At 48.2% G+C, this 13,401-nt stretch overlaps 1 protein-coding gene across 3 annotated transcripts in view; it reads right to left on the bottom strand.

The window, feature by feature from the left end:
* AP1B1 (adaptor related protein complex 1 subunit beta 1) overlaps window positions 1–13,401 on the bottom strand; it is a 53,495-nt gene that overhangs the window by 27,845 nt on the left and 12,249 nt on the right. For all 3 annotated transcript variants that reach the window (XM_079956553.1, XM_079956555.1, XM_079956554.1), the window contains exons 3-5: window positions 10,028–10,133; window positions 4,767–4,902; window positions 1,971–2,216 (exon numbers count right to left, since the gene is read on the bottom strand). In XM_079956553.1, coding sequence (XP_079812679.1) covers window positions 1,971–2,216; window positions 4,767–4,902; window positions 10,028–10,133 — 488 coding nt within the window. The remainder of the gene's footprint in view (window positions 1–1,970; window positions 2,217–4,766; window positions 4,903–10,027; window positions 10,134–13,401) is intronic.

Below are 13,401 nucleotides of genomic sequence, written 5' to 3'. Positions count from 1 at the left end.
AAGCTGCTTTATCCTGAGTCAAATTGTTAGTCCATCTAGGCTCAGTACTGCCTACTCTGACTGGCAGCAGCTCTCCAGGGTTTCAGGTGGAGTCCTGCCGAGCCCACTGAGATACTGAGGAGTGAACTGCGACCTTCTGCATACAAAGCAAATGTTCTGCCACCTGAGCTACAGCTGCAGGTCTGTCTAGCTCAGTATAATTCCCAGAGTGCTCCAACAGTCAATCTCTCTTTCCCAGGGAACTCTGGGAATCGTAGCTCCATGAGGGGAAAGGAGGCTTCTTCTATAACAGGCATGGCCAAACTTGGCCCTCCAGCTGTTTTGGGACTACAACTCCCATCATCCCTAGCTAACAGGACCAGTGGTCAGGGATGATGGGAATTGTAGTCTCAAAAAAACAGTTAGAGTGCCAAGTTTGGCCATGCCTGCTCTATAACAAACCAGAGTTCCCAGAATCCTTTGCAGGAAGCCATGACTGTTTAATGTGGTACCGTAGTGCTTTAAACGTAGGGTGTGAATGTGGCCTAAGTCTTGTAGGCCTCACCAGGCAAACAGTTATCAGCAGCTCTTGCCTCTAAAAAAAAACCTCTCCACAGAAAATGCTCCTGGAGGCACCGGGGGTACAGAGATGTGTGGAAAAGAACACACCCCTACCGAAAAAGAAAGAAAATTAAACCGAATGTTATTGTTGCGTGAAGCAAGGCTTCCTAGCAAGACCACTATTCCTCTCAGCAACCCACGGGCCCAAGGAGTATTCGAGGCCATTTGGCCTAAATTAAAAATTCATTTGGAACTTGGTTTGCAGAGGCGGCCGATAGTTCTCTCATTACATTCCTTTTAAAAATGTAGGAAGCGTGGAGCGGGGTGGGGTGGGGTGGGGTGAAGAAAAGGAGCAGCGCTCGGGTTGGGCGTTTCTCCAACGCTGGTTTAACGTGCAAGACGGCAGGCAACACTTTGCCGCTCAACTGCTTCCATTTCAAAGATGCAAGTTTGGCTCCAGGCCAGGTGCTGCAGACAGAAAGATAGCCGGATCAGGGGGACGTATTCCTGACCTGCTATCTTTCCTTGTTTTTGGTAACCATCACGGACGCTAGCAATTCCCGACGGCCCTTACACATTTGAGCTAACTATGTAAGGGAACGGAGGAGAAGAACCTTTTGCAGCTGGTTCTTGTAACTCGCTCTACGTGGGGCTGCCCTTGAGACTGACCCAGAAACTCCAGCGGGTGCAGAATGCCGCGGTGAGATTCCTTACGGAGTCTTCGCCGCGAGATCACATTCACCCGGTGCTATACTGGCTCCTGGTGGAGTACAGGATCAGGTTTAAGGTGCTGGTTTTAACCTTTAAAGCCCTATACGGCCTGGTTCCTCGTACCTACGGGACCGCCTCTCCTGGTATGTCCCACAGAGGAACTTATGGTCTTCAAACAAAAACATCCTGAAGGTCCCAGGCCACAGAGAAGTTAGGCTGGCCTCAACCAGAGCCAGGGCTTTTTCGGCTGTGGCTCCAATCTGGTCTGTCACAAGAGACTAGGGCCCTGCGGGACTTGACATCTTTCCGCAGGGCCTGCAAGACAGAGCTGTTCCACCAGGCCTTTGGCCAGGGCACAGCCTGACTCCCTCCTTTGGCAATCTTCACAGAACTTTGGCCCAATGGTTGCCATCAATTTGATTTGAATTACTTTTATAATGAAATGATTTTAGAATGTTGTACTATTTTATTGTTGTCAGCCGCCCTGAGCCTGGCTTCGGCTGGGGAGGGCGGGATATAAATAAAATTATTATTATTATTATTACTACAAACTTAGCGAAGGCTGGGAGTAGTGGCTCCTCCCTTCGACTACCTGGGAATCCCTCCGGACCCAAAGCCTTTAGCGGAGCTTGGTTCAGCTGGAGCAGGGGAGTAGCAGCCTGGACAAGCCCCACAAGCCTCCCTCCCTCCCTGCCCCCAGGCAAGAAGGGGTCCATCACCATAGGGTTGGAGTCTGAGATGAGGTCCTTCAAGGTGTCCAGGAAGCCCTGGTCCTCCACCAGCTGCGCGTTGATGTCGTGGAGCTTTGCCACGCAAACAGCCGCCGTCTTGCGCACGTAAGGGTCCTCATCCTTCAGGCACTTCCTCAGCGGCTCACAGAGGTACTCGGTGATCTTATCGACCCGGATACAGCCCATCGTGCGCACCGCTAGGGCCCGGATGAGGGGGTTGGGATCTTCGCAGTCCTGTGGGGTATGGAAAAGGCATCACAGAGTTGGGAAAAGGTTCGGAATAGGGCAACCCAAACACTCGAGGTGTGGAGTGACTCGCCTATGAGGAATAGTCTTGATTTCTTTCCATACATTCTCATAATTGTCTTTAAACAGGTTTATATTTTTCGATGTCAGCCAAATTCCCAGGTATTTCACCTTTTTAGCTACCATAAAAAAGTTTTTATTTATACTTTTCAAATTTATACATTTCATTACTTATACAATCAATTTAACAAATTTGACTTCCTTCCCCCTCTTTCTGTGGTTCCTTAAATTTATTTTTTTGTATCTTCTGCATATCCAAATTCATTTAATTTACTCATTTAATCATCTACTTTAAATATATACTCTTATGAAACTGCAGGTTATTACAATAATCCTGCCCATGTTTTTATCTGTTTGCAATTTATCTGTAAATATTCAATAAAGCATTTCCACTCTTTTATAAAAAGGTTGTTATCTTGATTTCTTATTCTTCCGGCAAGTTTCGCCATTTCTGCTTATTTCATAAGTTTCCGTATCCATTCTTCCTTTACTGGGACTTCTTTCCACTTTGGGGCAAGTAGCATTCTTGCCGCTGTAGTTGCATACATAAATAAATTTCTATACAATTTAGGTAGTTCTGTCCCTATAATTTCCAAAAGAAAAGCTTATGGTTGTTGTTGTTTTTTCCCCTCACAAAAGTTATTCTGAACATCCTTTTCAATTCATTGTATATCATTTCCCAGTAAGCTTTTAACCTTACGACAAGGCCACCACATATGCGTTTGGGACTTCTTGGTTCAGAGAAAAGACGAGCAAAGGGGGACATGACAGAAGCTTATAAAATTATGCATGGCGCACATAGAGAAAAGTTGTTCTCCCTCTCTCGTAACACCAGAAACTTCTGGACATCCAATGAAGCTGAATACTGGAACATTCAGGACGGGTAAAAAAAAGGACAATTCGTAGTCAAACTATGGAACTCTCTTCCACAGGAGACACCGATGTCCACTGGAACTCGTAGCCAATTGTGGGAAATTTCAGGGCAGATAGAACTGTGGAACTCACCGCCACAGGAGCCAACGGTGGCCACCAATCCGTATGGCTTTGAAAGAGGATTGGACAAATTTGTAAGAGGAGGAGAGGGCTATCGACAGCCACCAGCCATGAAGGCTCTGATCTGCCTCCGCAGTGGGGGGCAGCAATGCCTCTGAATCCCAGTTGCTGGGAATCACAAGTGGGAAGAGTCCTGTTGCACTCACGTCCTGCTTGTGGTCTTCCTGGGTGATGACTGGGAGAACAGACTGCATCATCACTCTTTAAAAAAGGTAAAGGTACTCCTGACCGTTAGGTCCAGTCGCGGACGACTCTGGGGTTGCAGTGCTCATCTCGCTTTATTGGCCGAGGGAGCCGGCGTTTGTCCGCAGACAGCTTCCAGGTCATGTGGCCAGCATGACTAAGCCGCTTCTGGCAAACCAGAGCAGCGCACGGAAACGCCGTTCGCCTTCCCGCCGAAGCGGTACCTATTTATCTACTTGCACTTTGACGTGCTTTCGAACTGCTAGGTGGGCAGGAGCAGGGACCGAGCAACAGGAGCTCACCCTGTCACAGGGATTCAAACCGCCGACCTTTTGATCGGCAAGCCCTAGGCTCTGTGGTTTATAGACCACAGCGCCACCCGCGTCCTGATCACTCTTTAGCTTTGCCTTAAAGCTGAGATTTTGTATGAGATAGCCATAGAAAAATAGCATGACCCCCCTCTTCGCCTAAGCTGGCTGTTTTGATCAACGGAACTGGCACGATTACAGGTCCCACATAATACGCATTTGTAAGAAATCGACTTTTCTTTTAGTGTGATTGTGGCACACACCACCCCACCCCCCGGAACTCCTTGCCTATTGACATCAGATAGGCCACTCTGGGGGACTTTTTCTGGCACCTGCTGAAAATTATTTTCATTTATATGGACATCACAGAATGCTGACCTGCGTTCAAAGCTGGGGGTTTTGTTTGTTTCTTAGCTTCTCGTTGATTTTAACTCACTTTTGAATGTTTTAAAATAGTTGAGTCATTTCATTGTTTTATTCTTTTTGTAAACCGCTTTGAGGTTGTTGTTGTTTTACAATCAGGCAGCTTTCAAATTTCGTGAAATAAATAAATAATACTTATGAAACACCCACACACTCAAAGAAAGATCGAAACGCTCGTCCGCTGGGGAAAATGGGCACTTCCATTTTTAAAACTTTAGAGCGGGGGTCAGCAAACCTTTTCAGCAGGGGGCCGGTCCAGTGTCCCTCAGAACTTGTGGGGGGCCGGACTATATTTTTGGGGGGAGGAAAAGAACAAATTCCTATGCCCCACAAATAACCCAGAGATGCATTTTAAATAAAAGGACACATTCTACTCATGTAAAAACATGCTGATTCCTGGACCGTCCGCGGGCCGGATTTAGAAGGCGATTGGGCCGGATCCAGTCCCTGGGCCTTAGTTTGCCTACCCATGGTTTAGAAAGCAGGTGCTGCTCCTGCTCCTGCAACTCACCTTGACAAAGGTGTTGACAGCCATGATGGCCATGTCTGGCTGGCTCTTGGCATAGTTCATCAGGTACAGGTAAACCAGCTTCTTGAGCTCCAGGTTGTCCGTCTGCATGCAGTTCACGACGTCGGGGAAGAGAGCGCTGGAAACGGAGAACAGGCAGGCGGCGTGAGGAACCAGGATACAGATGGGGAGACACACACACACACACACCCTTGACGCCAGGCAGCGCTGCTTTAGAGCAGCTGGTCAATGGGCCAGGAAAAACGTAAGCCTTGGAAATAATAGTAATAACGGTGATGATTTCATTATTTATACCCTGCCCATCTGGCTCTGTTGCCTCGGCCATTCTGGGAGGCTTCCAAAACACATATAAAAACACAATAAAAATGTCAAAGTTTTAAAAAACTTCCCAATACAGGGCAGCCTTCAGATGTCTATAGCAGGAAGACAACAGGCAGCCACGCTGGAGGCCTCTGAATTCCAGCTGCTGGGAGTAGAGAGGGGGCTGCTTTCGCACCCAGCTCTTGCTTCTGGACTTTCCAGGGGCGTCAAGTGCTGGGGCTTGGTGGCGTAGACCATCTGCTTTTCATGCAGAAGGTCCTAAGGTTCAATCCCCAGTGGTATATCCAGTAAGGGCTGGGAACACCTAGAAGGCTGATGAGGACAGTGTGGTTTCCCTTGGGTCTCCAGCTGTCTTTGGACTACAGTTCCCATCATGCTAGCTAGGGATGATGGGAGTTGTAGTCCAACAACAGCTGGAGACCCATGTTTGGGAAGCCCTGGTATAGACCGTACTGAAAGAGATGGACCAATTTCTCCTCCCATCGCCCCACCGGAGAAAGACGAGGAATCCCTAAATCTACCAGGCCAGCTAGAAAAAGATATTAACTTTTCCCAGGTTGCCGTGCCAGATTTGGACTATCTGCCTGAAGGCTTTGCAACTGCTTTGCTAACTTAAGTCTGTCCAGACAGCCTGTTGCTTGGTTACAATATCCCTGCAGAGAATGACCACTGGACAATCACACCACTGAATGCTTCCTACTGCACTCCTGACGTTCATAACCAAAATTCCCTGCACAAAGAAATCCAGCCAGAGAGCTGTGCTAACAGAGGCCGATAGGATTTCTAGCCCAGAACAGATGGAGGGCAGTAGGCTGGAGAAAGCAGAGTTAAATGTTATTTTTTCATCCTCATTTTTTAAATCAGTACCTGTGTTGAGATTCACTGCTCTGGCTTCACCATTCAGAGGCCTCTCCTCCTGGCCCCGACTACTACGTTTTCCCTCCCTCCTTGTTATCGTGCATTGGTTCCTTCAAGGCTGGATTGTTGCAATATGCTCTAAGTGGGGCTTCCCTTATGCAATTGCTGGAAGGAATACAGCTCCTCTGCTCAAGAGAGCTGCACTGGTTGCTCATCTGCTCCCGGGCCAAGTTCAAAGTTGTGACTATTAGTATATGAAAGCTTGGAACCAAGTTTACCTGTGAGGTCGTCTTACCCCATTGATGCCCCACTAGACTGCTCTGATCTACAGAACTGGCAAAGTTACACGTGCCACAAAATACACGTTCCGCATTTGTAAGAAAATTATATACTGCATTTTTCGCTCTATAGGACACACTTTTTCCCCTCCAAAAATTAAGGGGAAATGTTTGTGCGTCCTATGGAGCGAATGCAGGCTCCTTGGCTTCAGCGAAAGCAATGCGAAGCCTTCAAAGCGCAGAGGGAGCGCTCCCTCTGCGCTCCGGAGGCTACGTGTTGCTTTCACTGAAGCCTGGAGAGCGAGAGGGGTCGGTGTGCACCAACCCCTCTCGCTCTCCAGGCTTCAGGGATAGCCGCCTGAAGCCTTTGGAGCGCAGAGGGACCTTGCGCTGTGCTCCAAAGGCTTCGGGTTCCTTTCGCTGAAGCCAGGAGAGCAAGACTCTCCTGGCTTCAGCAGAGAGGGAGAGCTGCGCAGAGCCCCTTCAGCCAAGTGGAAGGAGAAATGGAAGGGGCTCTGTTTCTCCTGCCGCTTCGCTAAAGGGGTGCTGAGCAGAGAGGGGGAGATTCCCCCCCCCTTGTTCTCCCCCTCTAAAACAAGGGTGCGTCCTATGGTCGTGTGTGTCCTATAGAGCGAAAAATACGGTATTTAGTGCAGCAATGCTGACACTTCAGAACTCCCTGCCGATTGGTATCAGATAGATGCCTTTGCTGTGCACTTTCTGGTGCCTGCTAAAAACATTTCTGTTCAGGCAAGTCAATCCAGGCACGTTGACATGTGTTTCGGTGCGGGCTTCCCACCCAGCCCTCCTTATCCTAGAGTTTAATTCATTTTTGAATGTAGTATTGTAGAGTTGGAAGGGACTCCGAGGGTCATCTAGTCCAACCCCCTGTAGTGCAGGAATTCTGCCCACAACCATCCCTGAGTGGGATCAAACCACCAACCTTCTGGTTAACAGCCAGACGCACTGACCCCATGGCACCGCAGGAGGGCTCTATAAATAGTTGCTTTCAACTGTTTCAGTGTTCTATTTCTAAATCGCTTTGAGGTTTTGCCATGACCAAGTGGTATACAGGCCTTGTCAAATAAATAAAAATGAACGGAATTGCTCCCTGGTCCAATTTCAAAGCCGCAAAATGCTCAGCATGTGCGAAGAGTCCTGCTCCCTGAAGGTCAAGGATGCAGCCGACCTCCTTAATCCAAACAGAGAAGCCCAGAATCCGGATTATTCCTACGCCACACATCTTTAACTAGAAGCGAGGCTGATGACTTGAAGCTTTGGTGCGCAGAAGCATAGCTGTCAACTTACAGATATGAAAATAAGGGACCAGCAGCCTCGAAAATAAGGGATCAGCAGCCAAAATAAGGGATTTTCCAAGCACAGGTATGTTCAACTTCTGAGCCCCTCCGAGCCAAAGGCAGAAAGCCCAGCCAGCAGCCAAACGAAGTCTCAAGCGGTGGTTCCTACAGCGCAGCAACCCGGCAAAGGGGATGCAGCAAGGAAAACCACCGTCACCTCTCCGCTGGGAAGCGCTGAGCAAAGGCGAGTCCCCAGGCAACGCGGCCGATTTGATCAGCACAAGGCATGCAAGCTCCACTTCCCAGTCATTCTTAGACTCCTTATTGGGTGAGCAACGCAGCCAAGCAACATAGTTGGAGCCTCCCTCCTCCCTGGCCGGCAGGGAGGGAGGGAGAGGAGCTGCTTCCATTGAAACCCGGGAAATTTAAGGGACATCATCAATAAGGGACAGCAGCGGGACACAGCGCTGGGATAAGGGAGTTTCCCTCCAAATAAGGGACGGGTGACAGCTATGGCAGAAGGCAAAGGCCAAGTCAATGAAACCAGGCAGAGGACCTTGTGAGAATCACCACTTGTTCCACCTCTCTCTCATTTCCAAAATGATCATTCTAGGAACGGCACCAGCGAGTCGAGAGCCAGGAATCTCTCAGCCCGGCTCTCATGACAACGGAACTCGTGGGCGGAACTCACGTTAGAAGATTCAGGGCAGGCAAAAGAAAGGACTTCTTCACGCAGCGTATGGTGGGAATGTGGAACTTCCTCCCACAGGAATCAGGAGTGCACTCTTGTGTTCGGGTCCTGCTTGCGGGCTTCCGATTGGGGAATCAAGGTGGCCATTGGGTGGCTTAGATGGGCTAGTGGCCCGATTCAGCAGACCCTTCTTATGTTCTCAAAAATCACAGCCATGCTTAAAACTACCCAGCCTTCTTCTTCTTATTCTTCTTCTTCTTCTTATTATTATTATTTTATTTATACCCCACCCATCTGGCTGGGTTTCCCAAGCCACTCTGGGTGGCTTACAGCACATAAAAAACAACATTGAAAACTTCCCGATACAGGGCTGCCTTCAGATGTCTTCTAAAAGTCAGTTGTTTATGTCCTTGACATCTGATGGAAGGGCGTTCCACAGGGCGGGTGCCACTACCGAGAAGGCCCTCTGCCTGGTTCCCTGTAACCTCACTTCTCGCAGGAAGGGAACCGCCAGAAGGCTCTCGGAGCTGGACCTTAGTGTCCGGGCTGAACAATGGGGGTGGAGACGCTCTTTCAGGTATACTGGGTCGAGGCTGTTTAGGACTTTAAAGGTCAGCACCAACATTTTGAATTGTGCTCGGAATCGTACTGGGAGCCAATGTAGGTCTTTCAAGACTGGTGTTATATGGTCTCGGCGGCCACTCCCAGTCACCAGTCTAGCTGCCGCATTCTGGATTAGTTGTAGTTTCCGGGTCACCTTCAAAGGTAGCCCCATGTAGAGCGCATTGCAGTGGTCCAAGCGGGAGATAACCAGAGCATGCACCACTCTGGCAAGCAAGACAGTCTGCAGGCAGTCAAGACTGCCTGGGGAAGAGAAACAGTTGCTGGGGCTTCACCATGAAGCATAATCTACCAGGTAATCCATGGGGAAGGCAATAGGCTCAGTGGGAGAGCACCTGCAATGGGGCAGAGCATCAGCCAGCACCATAGCTGTCAACTTTCAGATTTGAAAATAAGGGATCAGCATCCAAAATAAGGGATCAGCAGCAGCTCACCGCCCGCCATTGTACTCAACCAGCTCCTTTCCTTTCCCCCATAACAGTCAATGGAAGGAGCCTCCAAAACAAATCCAAAAGCTCCCCTCCCACGAGATCGCTGCCCACCAATGTACTCAACGCTCCTTCTCTTTCTCCCATGTGCCCCTGCTCCAGACAGACCTTATCCCCAGCAAGGGTGAGTGGGCCATCAATGACGATATATCCATCCGATTCCAAGCACAGGTGCATTCCAAGCCAAAGGCCCAAAGCCCAGCCAGCAGCCAAATGAAGCCTCAAGTGGTGGTTCCCACAGCGCAGCGACCCAGCAAAGGGATACAGCAGCAAGGAAACCACCACACTGCTGGGAAGCGCTGAAGCAAAGGCAAGTCCCCAGACAACGTGGCCAATTTGGGAGGCACAAGGCATGCAAGCTCCACCCCCCCAGTCGTTCTCAGACTCCGCAGCTGAGCAACGCAGTTGAAGAGCCTCCCTGGCCAGCAGGGAGGGAGGGAGAGGAGCTGCTTCCTTTGAAATCCAGGAAATTTACGGGATATCAACAATCTGGGATAGCAGCGGGAAACGGCGCTGGAATAAGGGAGTTTCCCGCCAAATAAGGGAAGGTTGACAGCTATGGCCAGCACAGCCATTGAGCCCCAGTTGCGCTGGCTGAGGCCGATGGGAGCTGTAGCCCAACACCGTATTTGGAGACCCCAGTTTGGCTCAGATGTTGGACCAACGCATCTCCAGAATGGCAACGTACCTGACATCTTTCCCCACCGTCATGGACGCGATCACCTTTTTCACAGCTTCCTTTTTCTTCTCCTTTTTGTCGCTGTTGAGCTCAGCCTTCAGCTCAAATATCTCCCCTGGAGAGGGGGGAAAAACCGTGGAAGTTTAAATCAAGGTCCCGCTCAGCACCTAGAGAAAGTACCCCAACTGGCAGCACAACAGCACTCAAGAGCAGCAGCTTACACAGGAAGCCCAGTCTAGCTCAGTACTGCTAACACGGACCAGCAGCAGCTCTCTAAGGTGCCAGTCTTTCCCAGCCCCACCTGGAGATGCCCCTGGGGGCTGAATCTGGGACCTTTCACAGACAAAGCAGGTGCTCTACCTTTAAACTATGAACACCAAAAGAATTAGATAATCCCAGGTGGCCAATGACACATCTAACCCAGTATCACCCACAGTGATCCATGCGACGGTCACCTCCAGGCTTGAGTACTGTAATTCGCTCTATGCGGGGCTGCCCTTGAAGCTGTCCCAGAAACTCCAGCGGGTGCAGAATGCTGCAGCGAGGCTCCTCACGGGGTCTCTGCCATGGGAGCATATTCACCCAGTGCTTTTCAAGCTGCACTGGCTCCCGGTGGAGTACAGGGTCAGATTTAAAGTGCTGGTTTTGACCTTTAAAGCCCTTCACGGCTTAGGACCCTGGTGGAACGCTCTGCCTCATGAGACCAGGGCCCTGCAGGATCTGATTTCTTTCCGCAGGGCCTGTAAGACAGAGTTGTTCCACCTGGCCTTTGGCTCGGAGCCAATTTGATTCCCTCCCCCTCTTTCTTTTTCCTTTCTCCTCCTGTGATGAGGCTGCATTTTAATATTTTAATGTTTCAATATTTTAATGTTGTATTTTAATCTTGTTTTTAAGTTGTACTCATTCAACTTGTTTTTATTATTGCTTGTTAGCCGGCCTGAGCCCGGCCTTGGCTGGGGAGGGCGGGGTATAAATAAAAATTATGATTATGATTATGACTACCTACACCAGGGGTCTGCAACCTTTAAGACAAAAAGAGCCACTTGGACCCGTTTCCGAAGAAAAAAAACCTGGGAGCCGCAAAACTCGTCATTATAAAAACAACTTTTTTGTCACTTTTTTATTATTTCTTTGTTTGACCCCTCAGAATTACTCCTCCTCATAGAAATAAACATTAAATTAACAAGTTACCTTTTTTGTGTGTGTGTTCTTCACTCCCCTTCAAAACAGTGACCAGCGTACATGCCCCTTACAATGCAGCGGGCGGGCGGGCGGGAAGGTGACGTCGGGATGGTGCGTGACTAACACACGCACCGCCCCCATGCAACGTCACAGCCAGTACAGCGCCCGCCACAGTGGGGAGTGTTGGGGCGCACAATGCGCCTCCTCCCCTCGCTAGTATCCGCCCCGGAGCTGCGGCAAAGGTGTAAAAGAGCCACATGCGGCTCCGGAGCCCTGACCTACAGTGACAGGCAGCCGCTCTCCCAGGTTTCAGGCTCTCCCGGCTCTGCCAGGAGATGCTGGGCAGATGGCTCTACCACAGAGCCACCACTTGCTCATGCGTTCTGCCTCCACGATTCAGGTTTTCAGAGTCTGCTTTGGCAAGGGGAGCGGGCAAAGCGACGTGGGAAATGAATCAATATTCTGCTTCCTATGCTCTCCAACCAGCTTATGAATTATTTTGCAGTTTTCTCAATTGCCGCTCATCCGAACAAATCCCAGCGGCAGCAGACAAAATGCAGGATGTAATAATCCTTCAATTTAAAAAAAGATTAAGAACAACGAAAAACTAAAATAATAATAATAATCATCCTTCGGCGCAGCTGCCCCGGTTTCATGGAACAGCATCCCTGTTGACATATGGCATGCTCCCATCCTGTGGAAACAAGGTGAAGGATTTTTCTGTTTTAGCCGGCTTTTCAAGCTGGAAAAATGGTTTCTGCTTTAGGTTTAAAAACAACGCAAAAGGAACAGCTACCTTCGGTTGCTTTTCGTACCCCTTTAAAAACTATTTGGAGTTGCTTTGCACAGTTGTGAAGTTGGCTTGTTTCAACAGGCAGCAGTTAAGATTAACCACAGTTTAGGGCAGGGGCAGGGAACCTAAGGCCCGGGGGCCGGATCTGGCCCAATAGCCTTCTAAATCCGGCCCGCGGACAGTCTGGGAATCAGCATGTTTTTACGTGAGTAGAATGTGTCCTTTTATTTAAAATGCATCTCTGGGTTATTTGTGGGGCCTGCCTGGTGTTTTTACATGAGTAGAATGTGCCCTTTTATTTAAAATGCATCTCTGGGTTATTTGTGGGGCATAGGAATTTGTTCATTATTCTTTTTTTCAAAATACAGTTCAGCCCACCACATGGTCTGAGGGACGGTGGACCGGCCCATGGCTGAAAAAGGTTTCTGGCCCCTGGGTTTAGGGTTTCAGCCAGGGTCATGGGGAAACTATGCCCTGTCTCTGAAGGCATTACAACAAGCCCATAAGCATCACTTCACTTTTAACATTTTACTTCTGGTATTTTGATGCTACGTGCTTAGATTTTGCTTGTGGTTTCATGGCTGTTAACTTATACGAGCTGCTTAGAGATACCGATGCTAGATGGTATGCAAGTTATTAAAATAAATGGGGGGAAAGCCTACAAGTTGCCTTGAGATATATGCAAAAGGCGATTCATATAAATTCATAAATAAAAATATTAGAACTTCCAGAAACTTGTTATATGTTTTGCCATTCCTTTAATTACATGCACAACAGAATAAAACTAGACTTGACAACCAAGTAACCCTAATATTATTCATGTGAAGGAAACATTTATTCTCACTTTCTTCTTTCGCCTTTGCTATTTTAATCCATCTGCAACTGTACTTATTCTGCGTGCCTATTTTATTGTTTTATTCTTCAAATTATAATTTTCACCTGTCTTTATAACTGTTCTCTCTTTTTTTTATACACATTACCAAAAATATAAAATAACTAACTAAAAATAATGTTTCTTTAAGCTTTCCCACATGGTTGAGAGTTTTCTCCTGTTTTTTTTTTTTTTTGGGGGGGAGAGATTTCTCCATATTGAAAGATAGCATTTCAGGAAGGAGGCAAGAATAGAAAATAATGATGACTGGGACCCTTGAGGGGGTGACTGGAAGTCACAACGGAAGTTATGTTGTAAGAATTTAACTTATCCTTTGTAAATCATATACTTTGGTTCTTTTTGGTTGATTGTAATTTTTCTTGTTAAAACGAATGAAGCAACAAACAATAAAAAAAGAAAAAAGAAAAGAAAATAATGATGATGAGGATGATAACAATAATACCACTATTCTGGGCAGCTTACAGCATATATAAAAATGTATATTACTCTGGGTGGCTTGCAGCATATATTAAAATA

Source organism: Podarcis cretensis (assembly GCF_951804945.1).
Source record: "Podarcis cretensis genome assembly, chromosome: 16".
Taxonomy (NCBI): domain Eukaryota; kingdom Metazoa; phylum Chordata; class Lepidosauria; order Squamata; family Lacertidae; genus Podarcis; species Podarcis cretensis.
Note: the sequence above shows the minus strand (reverse complement) of the source record. Positions and strands in the feature narration are given on the sequence as shown.